The 20,326-nt window shown below is 50.3% G+C and overlaps 1 protein-coding gene across 1 annotated transcript in view; it reads right to left on the reverse strand.

Moving 5' to 3' along the window:
- Nucleotides 1-1,027: 1,027 nt before the first annotated feature.
- Nucleotides 1,028-20,326, reverse strand: part of Kirrel3 (kirre like nephrin family adhesion molecule 3) — a 557,724-nt gene continuing 538,425 nt past the window's right edge. The window contains exons 10-17 of the mRNA XM_050120010.1: nucleotides 19,868-19,994; nucleotides 16,716-16,816; nucleotides 13,564-13,762; nucleotides 12,134-12,169; nucleotides 8,815-8,922; nucleotides 7,357-7,466; nucleotides 2,988-3,074; nucleotides 1,028-2,466 (exon numbers count right to left, since the gene is read on the reverse strand). Coding sequence (XP_049975967.1) covers nucleotides 2,023-2,466; nucleotides 2,988-3,074; nucleotides 7,357-7,466; nucleotides 8,815-8,922; nucleotides 12,134-12,169; nucleotides 13,564-13,762; nucleotides 16,716-16,816; nucleotides 19,868-19,994 — 1,212 coding nt within the window. The 3' untranslated portion in view covers nucleotides 1,028-2,022. The remainder of the gene's footprint in view (nucleotides 2,467-2,987; nucleotides 3,075-7,356; nucleotides 7,467-8,814; nucleotides 8,923-12,133; nucleotides 12,170-13,563; nucleotides 13,763-16,715; nucleotides 16,817-19,867; nucleotides 19,995-20,326) is intronic.

The following is a 20,326-nucleotide window of genomic DNA, read 5'->3' on the forward strand; positions in this document are numbered from 1 at the left end:
ATAATTGAAGCAGAAAGGTACTCTGAGTGAAGTAGCTATAAAGGCTATGCATAAGATCTAACTTTAGGGTCACCCAAGGAAACAGTGTGGAAGGAACATAAATTTGATGATGAAAGATCTCATGATTGGTAAGAACCTCCAAGATTTTGACTCCAAGAAGAGTCAAAAGCTAGTGAGGACCTTCCAGCTTTAGGAACGATTTGGTTCTTCAGAGTTCTATTTGAACCCCACTCCCTGTACTAGAACACGAATTCATTTATCCATCCTCTCTGCTCTGATGATGTTTAGAAGTCTATTACGTTGGGAGCATGGGGGACCATGGGAGAGAACTGAAGGGGAGGGGAGAGGCAAGGAGGGGAGCAGAGAAAAAAATGTATAGCTCAATTAAATCAATAAAAAAAAGTTTATTCTGGCCAGGTGGTGGTGGTGCAAGCCTTTAATCCCAGCACTTGGGAGGCAGAGGCAGGTGGATCTCTGTGAGTTCAAGACCAGCCTAGTCTACAAAGTGAGTTCCAGGACAGCCATGGCTGCACAAAGAAACCCTGTCTTAAAAAACAAAAAATAAAAATGTTTTTTCTCTAATTTTTTTTGAGTCCTATACTTAACTGTTAGAGTGTTGGTGGCGGTCTATGGCCTTTCAAGAGACCTTCCTTCTTATATCCAAAGTAGAGAAAGACTCCCCTGTGGAATAGTACTGAGATAAAAGGCTAGAAGGATCTGGCTGGTGCCCAGAGTGATGGTATTGACTTACTGCATTTGGCAAGAATTGAGGTTCGTGAGACCTGTTTTTATGGCTGATGTCATCCACAAACAGAGAGTCAACCTGTAGGTTCTATTATGACCACAACGAGCCCCAACAATGACCTTCCTTGCTTGGGGTAAAAAAAAAAAAAAACCGCACACACAAGTGAAGAACAGCCAAAAACAAACAATTAAAAAACCCTTGGTTCCCACAATGCACTTGGACTCCTGGGGTCTTCCTGTGGCTACGCAGGAACAAAAGCACAGGCAGGTTTGATGGGGGTAATGGCCCTACCGTTTATTTATGGGGAGTGAAGGGAGGGAGAGGCGCAGAAAAACGTTCCCTCTTGCACACAGAGTCCAGTCTACTGGAGAACGGGTGATTGTTCCTTGCGTTCATCGGCTGCAAAAGTCTGTCTCATCCTCCCGCCCATCCTTCAGTCCCCTCAAATCCGCATCTCCCAGGAAGCACTCTGCAGTAACCGCTCAACCAACCCTGGCTAGGGAAGTTCTCGCACGCCTTGCATTAGCTTGATTGTGCTGCAGGGAGGACGGGAGAACACAAAGCGGGGCCGAGGGTGAGGGTTCTGAATTGTACTGCCTGGCTCAGGGTGTACTGGGCCAGGTGTTCTCCAGGCGTTCCGTTCTCCCTTCTTCCCTTCCTCAGCTCCGGGGACACCAGACTCTGACGGGCCAGTCCCACCACCAAGCTCAGAGGCATCAAGCCCAAGAACAGAATATAGACACAAAACACCAAACAAATTGAGGGTGGGCTCCCAGGCAGATGCTCCGTTGGCCAGGGTCATTTCTCAACCCTTAGCCTCTGTGGCATGGGCTATGCACAGTGGGGAAGGTGGGGTTTCTGGAGCAACTCAGTGCTGGGAAATAGTCCTCCGTTCCCCAAGGCTGTAAGGAATACAGGCACCAGGGATGGCTTATGGGCAGCAAGAGGAGCTAGGAGAGTGGACAGCAGTTTCATAAAAGCAAACTTCTAGCTGCCACTAGTGCCCTTGGGAGGACAAGATGGCTGAGGGGCCTTTAGGGAAGAGCAGGGGACAAAGCCCTGAGCACTACGCAGTCAGCTGCATCCTCTTCATTTTCCACCGGGGAGCCAGATTTGTGCTTGATTAGAGCTTTGGAGGAAGGTGGTAACAGAGGTGCTCGCAGGCCACCTTGGTGGCAGCCAGTTCTAGGGTCCTCTGCAAAGTAGCCCCAGTCCTTGGAGAACGAAAATGTGCCCTGTCCTCCTCCCTGGCCCGTCCCCATCACAGTGCGGGATCCTCAGACGTGAGTCTGCATCCGCCGCTGCAGGGGTCGACTGGGGTCGGAGTTCTGGGAAGAGGACTGGGAGTGGTGGGAAGAGGAGGCAGAGGCCTTGCTGGCCTTGTCGAACTGCACGTAGCCGTCCTGCTTGCCGCTGCTGCTGACACTGCTGTCGCACTGCGTGTCCAGGAAGGAGCTGCTGTCGCTGAGGGAGCCCCTCTGAAACTCCCGCTCGCAAAGCTCGATGGAAGAGCTGCCCATGCCCAACACGAACCTCTGTCCGTAGTCGTAGAGGCGGCCCTGGCCACTCAAAGTGCTGTAGATGTTGGTGAAGGACATGCCTGTGGGCACGCGCTGTTTGCCTGTAGGACGCAGGTCTGGCTGGCAGCTGGACAGGGAGATGGTTGGGGTTGAGTGGTGCTCTTTGAAGGTGTTGACGCTGTAATAGCCATTGGTAGGGTCCTGGGAGGGCAAGAACAAGAGGCATTTCACTAGGGAGCCTTTACTGGCAGGAGGCTGGGCTGGCCAGCCCTTCTTCGCACAGGGGAGGCATGGAGGGGAGGAAGGGATGGAGAGGAAGGGTATTGACCAGAAAACCGGAACGGTTAGCATGGCAGGGATGCGAGCGGAGCCTGGCACTTGCTCATTTGTCAGCAGAGGAGGGGAAGCTGTACAAGACCCCGTTTATACAAGGGGGATGCAAGATCATTAGAAAAGCAGTCTCTAATTGTTTTTGTGTGTTTGTCCGGAACATGAATACTGACTTTTAAAATCTATATGTGATAAGGCTGTGGGAAGGGAAACCTGTAGGAATCCAGCCTCAACTCAGGGGCAAGGAGAGCAGGAACTTTCAGCCCCTCACCCTCAGTGACACCTGTCCCCGACCGGCCCTGGGCACTTCCATTCTGCATGCTGTTGTGGTTCTTTGCCGAAGGCATGGGACCATCATCTCTATGGTCCAGCCCCACTGTGGCTACCCCTACCTTTAGGTTCTGGAACTCCTTCTCCTCTTCTTTGAGGACCTCCAGCTGCTTCAGCACCGAGTCTTGCTGGAATTCACCCCGGTCCATCTACAACCCAAAAATGGCTAACTCAGTGCGGAGAAGGTGGGCTCAACTCCACCTCCTCCCAGGAGAAGATGAAGAAATGAGCTCCAAGGCTTGCCACATGTCTCCCCTGTGCATCCTGGACTGCAGAAAGGCGGGTAAAGAGTTAGGATACAATTCCAGACCTCAGTAAGGTTCTGGGAGCCCTCATTCCAGGACAGAGACAGGAGGGGAGAGCGGATGAAGCATCAGTATGACTGTAAAGCCGTGTCTTCTTCCATTGGGCAGGGACACCCTCACCAGACTTCTCACTTGAATATTTGTTGAAAAATTCGGGCCAAGCCATGACTAGGATCCCTGTGTATACAAAGTACGATGCAGATAGACAGAGCTCTCTCTGCTCACCAGGGAGATAGATGTACCTGAGGTAAGTAAGCAACCCCAGAACATCAACACCGGGTATAGACCAGGCTCTTTAGGGCAGTCTGTCACCTGGGGCCGGGATGTTGGAAGGAGTCTTTGTTGAGATGCTGGCAACATAGGTGCTATGATTGGATCTGAACTATCCCCCTGAAAGGCTGTGTATTCAAGGCTTGGCACCCTTCGTGTGGCACTGTCAGGAGTAGTGCTTAGTAGAAGGAAGTGAGGTCACTGGTGGTGTGCCTTAGAAGAGGTCACTGGAACCTTGGTCCCGCTTGTCTCTTTTTGCTTTCTGGCGAGCATGAGGTAGACAGTCTTCCCTGAGGCAGACTTTGCTGTGATGTTCTGCCTTGACATGGGTCTGAAGGCATAAAGGCCACACGAACGTGGGCCGAAGCCACAACCAAAGAAACTGTTCCTCTTTTATTTTAATTAATGAATTAATTGATCTCTGTGTGGCGCATCCATGTACTCAGGTAAATGCACGTCACGGTGTGTGTGTGTGTGTGTGTGTGTGCATATAAAAGGGCAAATTTCCAGAAGTTGGTTTTCTCCTTCCTCTGTGGTCCTGGAGTTCAGACTCACGCTGTAGACTTCAGCATCATTGGCTTTTCCCTTCCGAGTCACCTCGCCAGAGCGCTGCTGGTGGTGTTATGAGACAGAGACTCATTCTGTAGCTCGAGTTGACCTGGAACTTCCAGCAATTCCCCTGCTTCCCAGGTCTTAGAGGTATGAGCCACTATGCATTTTTCTTTGTGAGTATATTGTGTATATATGTATCTTTGTGTGTGTGTGCACATGTGTGTGCACATGTGTGTGCGTGCACATGTGTATGTATGCAAGTGTGTGTGCAGATGTAGGTGTAGGCTAGAGGTTGGCATTGAGTATCTTTTAAAATCACGTTCCATCTTATTTTTGAGACAGGGTCTCAACTGAGCCCAGAGCACACCAATTTAGCTAGCGTGGCTGGTCAGTCAGCCCAGTAGACCTCCTATCTACACCTCCCCACGACTGGGACTGCTGGGCCTTTTTCACATGAATTCTGAGAGAAATGAACTCGGGTCCTCATGGTTGTGTGTCGAAACAGCATGTCAACTGAGCCATCACCCCCTCCCCCCAGCCCTGACTTTCTCAGTGTCTGTCATAGCAATAAAAAGCAGACTGAGAGGCTAGGTCACACCTGTTCCTCACAGCAGTGACTGTCTTCCTCAACATCTGCCAAACAGCCTGAGGGAAGAGGGAAAAGGGGAGAGACCTTGCTCTCTTTGAATCCCCACCACACCTGGCTGAGGATGTGTGTCTTGCCCATCACTGACTGGAATGCCTCTGGCCAGGGTGAGTGCTGGGCTTGTTATCTGAGAATGAATGGCGGCTGAGCTCTAAATCACTGAGCGTAATGATGAGGTGTAAGATCAGGAGGAAGCTTCCATGTTGGCGCAGAGGGAACACAGGGATGCTTCCCCAGACTTCAGGTACCTCAACCCAGCAGTGGTGCCCCAGCGCAGGCTCCCACCCAGCTCTCTGAGAGGTGTTTTGTTTCTATCTCTTGCATTGTCTCAGTCTTGGAGGCCCACAGAATGGGCCAATGTGCTTGCATCCTGTTATTCTCTCACTAACTGCATTGCTTTTTTCCTCTCCATTTTTTCCAGTAAATGTTTTGGTTCTATCTAGATTGTTGTTGCTCTTCTCCACCCTCCCCCCATAAAGCATCTAAGCCTACTTCCCCTTGATGATGGAGTGTTTCCCAGACCACAGGGTATAAGATCTCCCAGCGTGGAGGAGGGGACTGGGAGAGCATCTTCCCAAGGGAGAGACTAGTTCCAGAGCCTCAGCAAGTCCCTTCTTCCAAATTACCCCCTCTGCTCTTCCCCAAATACTCAGGGACACCGTTCCTCTTTTGAGGGCTCGACTGTGAGACAAAAGAAATGCCTCCTTGTGAGAGGTTAGAATGGAGGAAGCGTAAGCAGCGTCATTTTTTTTTTAGGTCTGGGATGTGAGTTCCCTTTTGCGTGAAGGAACACCTCCCTGAGTCAGGTACTAGCTACTGTGTCAGGGAGGCCCCAGGGGAAATATATGACCTTTGCCCTTGAAAAGCTCCAGAGTCTTTGGAGAGGTTTCCCTGTCCTCAGCAGCGGGCTGTGAAAGGGGCTCAAGGGAGTGCAGCAAAGAGGGCAGGACTAGCCATTGTGTGAGGAGGGGCAGGCCAAGAAAATCTTAGGGTGGATGACATTTGAAACATATCTTATTGTAGGACATGAAACTCAGCGGGCGTGTCAACAGGGAGAGGGGACATGGGTCCCAGGACTCCTAGACCAGGAATCACCCATACTTATGTCTGGAAAGCCAGATCTGTTTGGCTGGAAGATGGAACTGGAAAGATTGGCAGGTACTTTGGAGCAAAGGGAGTGATGACGTATTGGGCAGCTGGACTTCATCCAGCAGATGTGGAAGCCACTGAGAGACTTCAGTAGATTATCACAGGAGAAAATTTACCTTTAATATTTTATTTAGTTTGAGACGGAGTCTCATTAATTAGTTCGGGCTGGCTTCGAAGTCGCAAAGGCACTGCTGTTTGCTTTAACCTTCTGAGTGCTGGGGTTCCAGGTGTGTGCCGCCAGATTGGTAGTTCAGAAAGGCGCTTTTAGCAAGGTCCCAGAGGCTTGACTGTGACAAGTGGCCGAAGCCAAGGTCCATTAGGGGGTTGCTGCAGTGGTCCAGGGAGCACTGGCAAGGCTCCCAAGAAGGAAGTAATCATGGAGGAGAGGTGGGACACGTATCTGGGATATGTTTTTGAAGCAGAATTGACAGACCCTGAAAATCAATTGACTAGAGAAAGTGTAGCAGAGAGAAAAGTCAGCTCCATTCGTCAAACATTGGTGAGCCTCTGCCAGGGATGAAGTAGGCGGCAGTTGCTCCCCATCTAGTGGGTATGTTTAGAGCAACACAATAGTTAGCAATTCCTGGGCTCTTACAAGCTCTACATTCCTGGATTCTGCACAGTGGATTCCACCAATCACAGATCAAAAATATTTGGGGGAAAATTGCCTGTACCGAACAAGCAAATTTTACTCATCATTAATCCTTAAGCAATATGGTACAGTAATTGTTTATATTACATTATAATACATTACATAAGTAGAGATGATTTATGTATAGGAGAGAATACAGGTAGTTTCTGGGTAAATGTTATACATACTTTATACAAGAGACTTGCACATCATCAGATTTGAGTATCTGGGAATCAAGGGACCAAATCCCACACAAAGGTCAAGGGACAACCCTCCTGTAGCCCATATTACTCAGGTTGTTACCCCTGTGATCCTGCTGATGACCCTGCATATCACTGTGCTATATCCATCTAATAGACTGAGGCTCAGAGAAGCCCATGTCCTTTAATCCTTGCTCTCTTGTTCCCAGATATTCCCACCGTGTTAAGTGCGCTCTATGAGCTTCTGCCTGGACAGAGAGGCACATTCTGGTCCTTGAAGAGAGGATCAGGAAGAGGAGGTGCCAGCTTGGTGCTGCTGGAGAAGTTTTACATTTGCTTCTGATAGACATCCAATTCCCAAGAAGGAACCAGTGCTCCTGGAAGACTGTGTGTGTGTGTGTGTGTGTGTGTGTGTGTAGACTGCATGTAGCCACACATGTAAATTTAAGCATAGATTCGTTCCCTTCTCAATGGTCAGGATCCAGGTCATTTTACATGCATTATACATGTCTTTGAATCTCCCATGTTACTTCACAGATGCACAGGCAAAATGCTCATCGGCTGAGCGTAGGCCTGGGGCAGGAGGGGTTTTTCTGGATGAGCTGCCTCACGGCAGGATGGAGAGGATCAAAGAATCTCTGTTCTCAGGATGGAGTGGGGCACGGGTGGCATTCTTACCATCAGCTGCTTGATGGTGGTGTGATCTTCAGCCTCCCGACCAGAAGTTGGCTCCTTGTGTACAATCTCCACTCGGATATCATTTTTGGCTGACACAACACCTTTGAGATCTAGACATAAGATAAGAGAAAGTGTAGACAAAAAAAAGTCAGTTCTCCTCCTCAGGCAAGAGAGGTCAACTTCCCCACAGGCCCACGCTGCCACCCGTTTTCCCACCCCACCTCAGAATTACCCTCCCCTCAGACTCTGAATTTGAAGTTTTGAGGGTTCCCCACCCGCAGACCCTCTGTGGAGATCTCCTTTCGGTTAGAATGGGTCTCAAAGGCTGCCCATGCAGGCTGCCCAGCTCCTGGGTACAGAAGCATCAGTATCTCCTGTGATTGGAGAGGTTGTCCTCTTTCATCCCCTCCCCTCCCCTAGCTAGGCCCTGCCATCCTGAGTCCCCATTCTCTTTGAGAAGTTGTCTCTGTCCTTCTTTACCTGGATTTGAACTCCCCATTTCTAGGGTTACAAATCTTAATGATAAAAAGATCATAAGGTCTCCTATCTAATCCAGAGCACACAGAGGTCTGGCTTCCCTGAACGAGGAGCAGCCTGTGAGACAAATCTTACTGAAATCTGCTCTCCTATCATTCCTATGCAGAGGCAGCAGGGCCATCTTGTTGGGTAAGGTAAGGTTGCTTAGATGGGAGTGGAGAATATGTTAGGGAAAACAGTGGCTTCCTTCCAACAAGTGAAAGGTGCCAGGGGATCGCAACCTGTTCTGGTGACTCAACGCATCCTGATTCTAGAAGCTCAGAGTTGGCTGGAGTCATCAGAGTCTTGCCATCCAACTCTCTAATATCACAAATGAGGAAACTGGGGTCTTAAACACGAGTAACTTGCCCAGGGTCACAGAGTAGAAGACTGAACCACTCCTATCTTCAACTCAACTCTGCTGTCTTACTTCTCCCATACACGGGTAAGGTGTAACTCCGGACCTGAGCTCTATGTACGTACATTCTTTAAGAGTGTGCTGGTGCTTGAGCTGTACTGCTAATGATGAAAGATATTTAAACCAGAACAACTCTTCACATGCTTTTATGCCCTGTGTGGCTGACTTGCTTTTCAGGTTAAGCTAGTAGTTAGCAGAACAAGGAGGGTCAAACCACCCCCCCCTTCCCTCTGAGATTTTTCTATCCACCCCAAAGAAGAGTGCTAGATGTCCAACCCAGAGCCCTGTGACCTGACCTTCTAGATGGAGGCCAGCTGGGTTTGGCTCAGCCTCAGTGGAGTTCCCACTTGCTGCCAGACACCCTCCAGGTGCATGACAGAGAATCGTACCCATCCCTGCCCCAGGAGCTCACAACACTGTTATGGCCCGTTCGTTGCACTCCTGCTTACTTGCTCTCCTGGGCAGCCTAAGCCTGGCCTTTTTCTCTGTCCCCCTCCCTGAGATCCCGGTTCTCCCTCCCGTACTTCTCTGGGAACGGGCACAGCAGAAGGCCACAATGGTTGCCATTAGGACGAGGAAGGCTACACCAGCTCCTACGGCCACCCCGATGATGACGGCCATTGGCACAGACTCTGTGGGAGAGAAACAGACAAGGCTGATGAGGGACAAGGAAGCCTACTGTCCCGCTAGGACCCTACCCAGTCCCTCAGGTGCAGCCCCTGTCAAGCTGGGACCAGATCACTGCTGTGTGGGTCCCTCTCGGGAATGCCTTGGTCAGGCCTGGGCAGGCACGGATGGTCCAATAGGGGTCAGCTCTGGATAGGAATGCTAAGGCTGGATAGAGGACATAGGGTAGGTAGAGAGTAAGAGGAGCCAGGGGAAGGGGTAGATGCTAGACCAGACAGTGGAGGGCCGGGGTGGGGGGTGGGGAGGAAAACTAGAGATGCAGGGCGAGGCTAGCCTAATTTAGCTCTCTTCAGCACTGAGGAAGGGATCTATAATGCATGCAGCAGCTGGTGAGTCATAAGTCCATGGCTTTTCTTTGAAAAAAAAAAAAAAAACATGGTGATGGTCCCTGCCCTTGTTTGTTCGGCTCCTTCCGTACTTCCCTTTCCGTGGTACAGGGAGAGTACACACAACCAACTCTTAAGGTTTTCAGCTCTGAGGCGACTTCCTCTTCCAGCCTGCTGGGAATCAGGACCCACAACCCACATGTGCAAGTGTTGGGACCAGGGAGGTCAATCACATCTTTCTTTGCTACCACAGTGCTCAGGAGAAAAAGCCTTTCTTTTCCAGGACCTCCCCACCTTCTCTTTCAAGGCCAGCCCTCCAACATCCGCCACCTGTTCCAGCCCCAAAGGGCCCAGGGAGCCTCACTTTGCTCTTTTTCCAGCCTGTCTCTGGCTCTTGCCAAATGGGCAAGAATGGTAGGTGATGATGCGGGGAGGGAGACTGATTTCCCATAAAGCTCTGCTCATCCTATGGATGCGTGTGAGCCCTGAACACATGACTTTAGGCCCGAGTCGTCTACCAGGAACAGCTCTAGGAAATTCTGAGGCAGAGAGAAAAGGTGTTAATGAACCCAAGCCTCTCAGTAAAGACACTGAAGTCCAGAGAAGTCAAGCCACCTGTTCAAGGGCATGAATTGCTACTGAGTGTGAACAAGGTCAACCCAGGTCTCTTCATGTGACTCCCAAGCTCATCCTGCTCTGGTCTCTGGGTCACATGGTGTCCTACAGGTGTCATGGACTCCATCCAGCCCAGGTTGCTTGCTCATTGTCCCCACTTGCTCCATCCCACCTTCCAAGCAGCGTATTCCCTGTCTCTTATCTGTAGAGTGGAGTAGTTATCGTGTGAAGTCAGGGGCTGTTAAGAGCTTTCGGTGAAAGACTGTGGGGAAAGGTCTTGGAGCAGAGCCAGGGGCCCGGCTCTCATCAAGGATTTGGTCCAGTTACTCCGTGTGTACGGAGGACAGCGGTAGACAAAAGCAATTCCTCTGAATGCCTGAGCTCCTTCCCCACCCACATTCACGGGTGCGGCTGGGCTGACCCGCAGAAGGCAGGCGAGGTGTTTGCTCTGGGGCTCTGGTTACCGTGTCATTGCCCCCCCCATTTGCTGTTTTGGGAATGAAACTTAGGGTTTCATGCATACTAAGCGAGTACCCTGCTACCCTGACCCCAGTTTACTAAAGAGAAAGAGACACCGAGATTCTGGTCCCCATGCTGTTGCTGTGAAGTGGGGGGCACCTACTAGGCAGATCTGGTATCTCACCACCGCAGGATTCCCATGTGAATTCTTTTGTTACCCACCTATTTGTGGCCAAGACTACTGCAGAGGTGACTGAGAGGAGGTAAGAATGGCAAATCCCCAAGACTGAAAGGGGAAGCGTGGGGGTTGGGCTCAGAAACCAGGACTGAGAAAAAAAAGATGCGATCTCAGCCAAGCTGGCTTTGACAAACAGATGTTTCTGGTTAAACCTCATTGGTTCTGTGGTTTGAATTTCTTTGTTTTGTGTTAGATCTGGCACTCTTGGGATTCCTAGTACATTTCCTAGGGGAAACTCAGGGGTGTCTCAGCTCCTCTCAGAGCCAGTGCATACTCTCTTAAAACCACCAGGTTTCAACTTTCCATCCATAGCTCAGAGAACCAAGGTGGCAGAATGGTGGTCACTGCTGACTTGAGCCCTCTAAACCCACATTGTCTTGGGTTGTTAACAGCAGGGGTGCATCTTGGGTAAGCAGGGGCAGAGGAGAAGGGATCTGTGAAGGCAGGTGGCATCCCTTACCAGATCCCCAGTATGTCTCCTCATCTCCTGGCCCCTTGTAGTTTGACTTAGGTCATCTTTTAAGGCTACTTCTTTCTGGACAGAACATTCCTTTGAGAAGGACTGGGGAGGGGTTCCCTTGCTTGGTCCTTTCCATCTAAGGAAGGGGACAGGGCCTGAGGGGTCTTAGTCACTGAAGGAGGAAGGGGCATGACATAGAGACAGGAGAGAGGAACTCCACAGGACCTGGACTCCTGGAGAGTCTGAAGATTTAGGTGGCAGATAATTGCTGCTTCTGGATGGACCACAGGGGCCTCTGCAGGGTGGTTGTGATCTAGACTAATGCTCTGAGAAGGGCAGGTGTGTCCAGGGAGTGGAGGATGTGGGGTCCATGTGTAGCTAATTAACGGAGTGGCGTAGGCTGGACAACCAGTGTGGGCAGAGGACTGAGACAGAGGACCCTCAGGCCCATGGCCACTCCTGCGGAGGAGGATTTACCAAGTCCTGCTGTTCTACTCTGGTGTCCTGCCTGGGGGTGCAGAGGGGACCATTGTCCAGATGGAACCAATCAACCCATGGAGCTTGGTGACCACTCTGCTATGGGAGCCCTGGAGGGGTAGTGTCCAGCAGCCTTGACTTGACGATGAGATGATGCTTCCATGGGGGATACAGGGAGCAGGGAAGGTGGTGAGCCAGCAAGCATGAATGAAACAGGCCCCAGGCCCCTGGGGAGCAATGTTGAGCTGGGGATGGTACTGAGGAGCAGAGTTATGGAGGGCCTGGAAGTGGAGGGAGGCCAGGAAGGGATGGGAGTCAGGGTTTCCGAGGACGAGGGATGGGGGGCGCTAGAGCTGTGTCCTGGGGAGGAAGGAGCCCTGGACTGTGGTATTAGACAGGTGTCTGGGGTCCCTGGATGCCAGTTGTGGGGAGCCCCTCTCCCACTGCTCTGACTTCACTAAATCCTTGACCTGGAGTGGACAGAGAACTTAGCAGCCTCCCTGCCCCTGAATGAGCCCCTCCCCTACTAGCCAAGTGCCCCTCCCTCCACCCCGGGCAGTTCTCATCGGCTCCTTCCGTACCTGCTTCCAGCCCGGCTCCCGACTTCATTTCCGAACCTGTTTGGAAATAAAGCAAGCGTCCACAGCCAGGGCCTGGCTGGCCAGGGTAGGGTGGGACAGGGAATTGGTCACCTGGAGGGGTGAAAGGGGGATTCCCTCCTCTGTCATATCTCTGGGGCCGACCCACAGATCCAGGTTCCCCCAGCTGAACTTGAGTTCATGCAGCCTGACTCCGGCCCTCCGAACAGGGGTAGGGACAGAGAAAAGTCAAACCTGGAGGAGAGGTTTTGGGGGTGGGTGAGAGTATTAGAGGAGGGTACAGGGGTGAGGGCATCGAGGGGAAGACAAAGAGGGTAGGCAACAGGGTACCAGGGAGGTTTGGATGATGTGTGGATGGTATTATGCAAATTATATGCAAAGCGTTATGCAAAGCAACACCTATTAAGAAGAGGTGTTTGGAGACACTGAGACTTGTGATCCTAGGTGATTTACTGAGGCTTGAGGGGTCTGTTGGGGACCACTCGCTGGGCTTCCAACCTCTGATTCAGAGGCCCAGGCCTGCTGAACACCACCCCTGAGCCCCAGGGCTGGGCACTGGCTGGCAAAGGGAAGACCTGCAGCCCATTTCAAGACCCAACACGCTGCTGCTATGTGCCCAGGGAGCTTCTCTGGCCCGGCTCTCATCTTTTGGGGACTCTCTGTTTGGTAGTCTGAGCCAGGGAACTTTAAATAGAGACCAGAGTTCTAGTGTTTGTTCTGGGACGAGGACTTACTGTGGTGGCTAGGCTGGTCTTGAATGTGTGGGCTCAAGTGATTTTGCTACCTCAGTGTACCATATAACTGAGAGTTCAGGCACACACCACCACGTGCAGCACAAGACCAAGCTTTTTAGCTAACACCAGGAGCTAAGCAATGGGCATATGGGGTTCTAGAGATGGGACATAGTGAAGTAAGCTTACTTCATCTTTCCTCCTTCTCTCTCTCTCTCTCTCTCTCTCTCTCTCTCTCTCTCTCTCTCTCTCTCTCTCTCTCTCTCTTTCTCTCTCCAGCAGCTTGGTGCTCCAGAATTGAATTGTGTCTCCTCTAGGGTACAGTGGTCCAGGTGTCTCCTGGGGGTTGCAAGTGCTCTGAGCCCAGCCCCCACCCCCTTACATGGGCAGGGCTTCAGCCGTAGCTTTGGCCCATCCTTGGTCAGAATGTGTGGAAGCCAGGGTCTTTGGAAGCCATGGGGTATTTATCACTGCCAAGAGCCCAGCTCACTCTGTGGTCACCCTTTCCTGAACAGCCTCAGAGGCCATCGCTCAGAGTAGTTTTTTTTCCCTTGCTGGGGCCAATGCCCCTTGCTGCAGAAGGTAGCTCTGTGAGGCTGCGTGGCATTTAGGAAGAGCACCACGCCTCTCCTTGCTCTGGCCTGCGTTCCCTGGTTCCCTGGGCACCCTGGCAGTTCTCACCTTGTTCCTTGAGTCGGATGATCTCTGTGTCAGAGCCGAAGCTGTTCCAGGCTGTACAGTTGTAGATAGTCTGGAAGTCAGCACGAACAATGTTGCTAATGGTCAGTGTGGAGATGACGCCTTCCTCGGTGCTCACTGTCTCCACCGTGTAGCGCCCTGATGTCCCCGATTCCAGCACATTCTCCTTCCAGGACCAGGCCTGCCAGATTGTGCAGGGTTAGGAGAGTCCATGTCAGGATGATGGTATCACCCCTCCAAGATGCTGACACAGTTAGGCTCATGTCTACAGTCACTGCCACACACCACCAATCTAAACACACGTCCCAAATACAATCAGCCCATACAAACACATTATCATACAGGTACATAGACACCATATCAAACATATGACCAACATGTGTCTAAACTAAGTGTGCACACACATACCTCACACCACAAGCACAGACACACGTGCACATTATAAAACACATATGAATGCTCAACACACACATGCACATCAACATGTGCAAACATGGTATGTATACGCATTATTCCATATACCATGAAAATAAACACACATGTACAGTATATTATACACATGCAACCATATAAGCACACACACCACAAACGCTTTTGTACACATGCACATGACACAAGCCAGGTATTCAAAGGAACTTGTAAACTACATCACATCACAATGTACATGTGTATATGTGCCACAGTATGCATAAATATATATCACACAATATAAACATATGCTACACCACATATACTCAACATGCCATACACACAAACATTCATGTTTATATACACACACCAAAACCACATCTGCACATATGGTTACCTCAAATACATATACATATGCACATACCATGACACACAATAGCACATCAGATACTGAATTCCACCAGCATGTGCATATAAACATACCAGAACACATTGTGTAATCATACAATATCATACACACCAAGAACACATGCAAATGCACATATACACACACCATTACACACGTGCATCACACATACCACATGCACACACACATCACAGTATATAGCACATCACGCACACACAATGCATGCACACATCTTCAGCTGATCATGTATGTGCACACCCACAATGGTTGAGAACATCTCAAGGACATTCTATGTGACGCTGCATTGGGAACATTTACTAGACAAAGAGCAACCCTATGTGGCAGCCATGTAGTCCTCCACATGGCCTGGGATTCCCTAGTGCTGGGCCTTGGAGAGATGGTTCACAGTGACTTTACAAATTGTGGAAGGCAGGTTATTACCAGACTTCTCTCCACCTCTCATTGTAACAAGGTGACCTTGAATTGCTTATTCCCCTGTTTTCTCTCCCACTGTTGAGATTACAGGTATGGACCACCACGCTGTTTTTACAGGAGTATGTTTAGAATTGCATGTGCCATCATCTCCATCTCTCTTTATTTACAGGATGTCTTTGCATGAATTTTATCAAGTCAATCATAAACATAACCTTACTCCATGCTCAATGACAGAAGTGAGAGCCTGGCTTTTCTTTCTCTGGACCAGACCCTTCTTAGTGGGGGGCTCTTTGTGGCACGCTTAATTCTACTCACTAAGGCTAGCACCCCTCACCACTGTGGCGACCACAAGGGTCTCCAGACACTGCCCAATGCCTCTAGCGGACCTAGTGAGAATCACTAGCCTAGAAATAAATAACTATAAAGAGAAAGACGGCATACCGACGCTCAAGGGTGACGAAAGGAGATCTACAATGGTTATGTGTTAGACTTAGAATTAAAAAACCTCAAGAGTGAATGGGAGACGTAGGTAATAGTTACTGTGTGCAATTATTTGCAATTTTATATGACTCTTTCAGGCAGTAAATGAGCCAGATGCCTGAGACAATATTTAACAGCAATGATCTTTAACAACGTCTCAGTTTATCAGGCAGCATCTCTGGCACACCAAGGCTCTTATCTGAGCAGTGCCCTTCTGCGTCACAGCCTTCCTGCACTGTCGCACTGTGCAGCTGGCTTCTGGGCAGTCCTCTAGCAAGACCATCTGTACTGGTTTGAATGAGAACTGCCCCCATAGGCTCCTGTGTTTGAATACTTGAGCTACATTAATGAAACTGTTTGGGAAGGATTAGAAAGCGAGGTTCTTTTGGAAAAGGTGGGTCACAGGGGTGGGTTTTGATGTTTCAAAAAGGCTAGTGTTATTCCCAGTTGGTTGTCTGCCTCCTACTTGTATATCAAGACTTGGAGCGCTCAGCTGTTCCTGCCACTATGCCCTTGCTCTGCCATTGTGAACTCCACCTCTCTGACCTGTAAGCCCAATTAAAAACTTTCCTATGCTACCAAGTTACCTTGGTCTTGGTCTTTCGTTACAGTGATATAAAGTAACTAAGACACCATCACTGGGCAGAGGCTTACTAAGACAACACTTTCCCTCAGAAGAGCTACAAAAAGCTTCCCTTTTCTTTGTTTTCTTACTGGAGCAGCTATCAGTTTCAGAAGAGTGTCCAATCTTCTATTTAAAAAGATGGCTTAGTGGGTAAAACGTTTGCCACAGGGGCCCGATGACCTGAGCTGGATCTCCAAAACCTACCTAAGTGTGAAAGGAGAGAGCTGACTCCACAACGTTGCCCCCTGATCTTCACTCATGCACTATGGCATTTACTCTACCTCCGGGTCCTAATCACACAATGATAAGGAATCAAACAACTTAAGTCTTTCTTAAATGCAAACACCACCCTGCAAATGCTGGTGAACTCCAGAGGCTGTCTGGTCTGTTTTAGGGGCTGAGGGGTTGGAGGAGGACAGGATAACACAGTGGCCATTTTAGAGGGACTGTTTCTATCGGGAAGGCAGTGTACACCCTGGACATTAGGACAGAAGAGTCTGAAGAGGATGATTCTGGGAGATGCAGGCATGGGTAGGGCTTGGAGGCCTGAGCACCCTCAAGCGTGCCTGTTCTGAGACAAGAGGCTGCCTTCCCCTATTTTGTCTTCAGGGTGTGTTCTCCAGACACAGATAGGCATTGTTTCCCACTACAGTGGGAAGGGAAGCTCCAGAGTCTGCACAGTTTGCAGGCTGCCCAGGCTTTGGCAGAGGTGACCTGTGGATACTGGGAGTAGGTGCACCGCTGGTGCCTTCACCACCCCTCCCTCCCTGGAACACTCACGATTCGGTCAGGCGGCGGTGTGCTCCGGATGAAGCACTTGATCTGGCCTTTTTCACCATGGAGGGCATGCTGGGTCTGTGTGCTGGAGATGATGGGGGGTCCTGTTGGAAAGATGACATCATGTTAGGGAGGCAGGAAGGGCAAAGCCCCAGCTGGCACCCTCTTTGGTGGGTTCGGAAGTATATTCACCAGTCCAAACATTCAGCAAATATTTTATTTACAGAAGGCCTGTGCATGCAATACAGAGTGTGGGGAAGGGGACCTGAAGATAAATTAGTCATAAACCTCTCTAGGGATCCTGAGTGAATGCTCCCAAGTCAGAATCCCCAGAAGGCATAAATAATAAAAGTTGGCGAGTGTTCATACCATAAGAGCGATGCAGATAAAGTACCAACTGGCTTCAGAGGAAAGAATATAATTCTATCCGCAGATGGGGAATGTTTTGCAAAGAAGGTGGTGAGTTTGGGAAGGGAGTCGAGGCAAGCACCAGCTTGAAGGAGGACTCTAAGAGAAGGAATGTCATCTAGCCTTGCTCCGTTGTTGGGGTTCAAGCCATTTCTAAACTGTCCAGCAGAGGGCACACTTGCCTAACAAACCGGGTTTCTCTGCTGTGTCCATAAGGGAAGAAAAGTGATGTTGCTCCTTCACCAAGGGCAGGAATTACTCTGCAAAGGGGAAGTGTACTAGCTGAGCTCGTAGACCTTAGTCCTATGCAGGCCTCAGAAGATCCTGTAGTTGATTGTCTTGTTTGTCTCCACATGACAGTTGGCCAGGCCAGGTAAAACAACAGCTCCAACCGACCCAGAATTATTTCATTCAATGTGTGTGTGTGTGTGTGTGTGTGTGTGTGTGTGNAGAGAGAGAGAGAGAGAGAGAGAGAGAGAGAGAGAGAGAGAGAGAGAGAGAGAGAGAGAACATGCTTCTGAGGTCCAGTCTCATTTATCACATTGGGCAGCCAAGAAACGCCATCCAGAATGAAGCCTGTCTCATGAAACTTCCAGTTAAGTGTCCTTTATCTGCAGGTGACTTTCTGGGCTGGGCCAGGCAGTTGGAAGATAAGGTTGGGATTGAGGGTGGAGTAAAAACCTTCTCCCACAATTTCCCAGTCCCTGAGGTGATGGTCGAGATTTAGACCGCAGAACAGAGGGAGAGATCTGGAGAACAGGCAAAATTATGCCGAGAACAAAACAAAAATTGCTGCAAACATAATTGCTGTTTATTAACCACCTTAATTAAAACAGATTTGCATTTCTATGAGTAGTTCTCAGCCAAGGGGGAAAGAGGTATTGGGAGAGATGGCTTCTGAGTTTAGAATGGAAACAACTCTATCTGGTGCACAGGATATAGGTGACTTCAAGGTACAAGCTTTTGCCCTCTTTAAAGATGAGCTGACTCTTGCTTTCCTCTGAGTTCCTTGGCTCTAAGAAGCCTTTGGCCCAAAGCCACAGCGGCCCTACATTCTGAGGACCCCCGGTAATGCTTTGCTTTGCAGCTGGGCTGAGAAGTGATGATACCATAAAATCTCTTCCTTTCATTTCCCAGGAACTAGGAATCCCCCAGGGGTTTGCAGGGCTCTAAAAGCTGTCAACAAATACGTATGCGTTTATGGGCTTCTTAAAAGAAAACAAAAAACTAGGGTAAAGGAAACCGGGCCCAGAGAGCCAATCGACCTTCCTCTGGGTACCCACCCAGAGCCAGCTCAGGTTACAGCGGAGTCAATTCACTTCCCAAAGACCACTGGACTGGCTGTCACTCACTGAAGGGGCTGCAGAGCTGAAGAATGGCTGCATTCTAGGCACCCAGGTTCCAATGTACCAGGCTCACCACCCCTCCACCTGTTATCCAATTACAGGCAGGATGGACAGTCCCACCCTGTGCAGGTTGCTCCCTTTGGGTCATTTCCTCCAGGCCCCAATCTCAGTGGGATTAGCAGAAAGTAAGCATGGGGCAGCTTCATTCCTCCTGCTGATTTCTTTAGCTGTGCTCCACCCAGTAACCTAGGGAAGATGTGCAGGCTGAGAAAAAAAAAGGGACAGAATAAATGTTGGCTGGATGCCAGAGCCTGCCCAGGAATGTGGGTCCCTCCGAGGTGTGTGTGTTTCCCAGGAGCAAAGGAAGAGTTCTTTTCCCCAAAAAAGTCTCTTTAAGTCCCCATTGAGAAATGCCTGGATGTCTTAGAGCAACAGTAAAAATGCCAGCCCCTCCTTACATACCCTTTCCCAGAGACACAAGGATGCTCAGTTAATAGCTCCAGGTTTGGGGATTCTGGTGGGAACGTGTGTCTGAGGGTCCATAGCCTCAGGGTTACAGCTGACAACAGGCCTGGCAGCTTGGCTCCTCAGCGCCCTCCCCAGAGTGGGCAGTGGGGAGGGCGGCCGATTTAGCTGTGGCCTGGCGCACTGAGCGGAGTGTCAGACACGGCGCGGCAGGAAAAGGCTGCAGCCTGTGTTGCCATGGATATACGGAGGCGCGATCAGATGCTGTTATTTTTAGCCCTGCAGTGCCAATTTATTGGTGGCATCCTGGGGACACGCGGGAAAGGCAGGAGGGCTTGGGAGCCTGGGTTCTGCCTGGGGCAGGTGATGTCTGAGTGCTCTGGGCTCTGGGCAGATTGAGTAGACCCGGTCGGTGCCTCTGCAGCCAGCGCCTCTCTCAGGAGAGGAGAAGAACGACTTGGCAGGAACTGAGCAATGGGGACAGTGGAGGGGTGCTGGGGAGGCATCCAGCTGGGCTTGTTTTTCCAGAAAAGGGGGAGAATCGATGGTTTTCCATGAGTTGTTTCCTAGGTTGAGATAAAGTCACTTCGGTTCGTTTCCAGAACTTGGCTCAAACCCTGCTTTCAGATCAGGACCCTAAAGCCTCACACAAGGGCCTGTGACCTCTGACCTCTTTTTCTTGGCCAGGATAAAAATTTATCACCTAGTCATTCCTCAGCTGGGATTCTTTTGAAGGTATTGGAAAGGAGGAGGTTGTCCACAAACTTACAGGCTTGCCTTTGCCTCCACGGACAGACAGAACGCTACATTAGGGGCAACAATGCCTAGAGTCAGTGACTACCCCTTTGGGGACAATGCCTGGTACCAAGATGCCTTAGCTCTTTCCCCTCCTTCCCGTTCCCCCCTCACATTGTGGTGTTTGCATGAGACCCTTACCATTGACAGTCAAGGTCACCTCTCTCTCCCCGGCTCCTACCCGGGGCACCACAGCCCGGCACACGTACTTCCCGGCATCCTCCTGACGGACAGATTTGAGGGTCAGGGTCTTCTCATTGCTCAGGACCTAGGAGGAGGGGAAGGGTCAAACACAAAGAGTAAGGGAAGGCTGCCTCTGCCTGGGGTCGCTGGCTGACACAGAGGCCAGAGTCTCTGCAAACACCAAGGTGACGTGCAGTTAGGAGGCAGATGGTACCATTTAGACTTTGGAGAGGAAACTCCCATCCCCCCACACATGGACACTCCCTTCCAGATGCAGACCTGTGGGTATAATGCATGGTGGTACTAGGAGAATGAGACTCCCTAACCGAGGACCCATGGCTTCTTCATACCGAGAGATGGATGCTACTCTCCTGTGACCTCCCAGCTGCCCGTGGGTAAGATTACCCTACAACTGAA

Source organism: Alexandromys fortis, unplaced genomic scaffold (assembly GCF_014885135.2).
Source record: "Alexandromys fortis isolate MF-2015 unplaced genomic scaffold, M_Fortis_MF-2015_v1.1 scaffold_168, whole genome shotgun sequence".
In the NCBI taxonomy this organism is placed as follows: domain Eukaryota; kingdom Metazoa; phylum Chordata; class Mammalia; order Rodentia; family Cricetidae; genus Alexandromys; species Alexandromys fortis.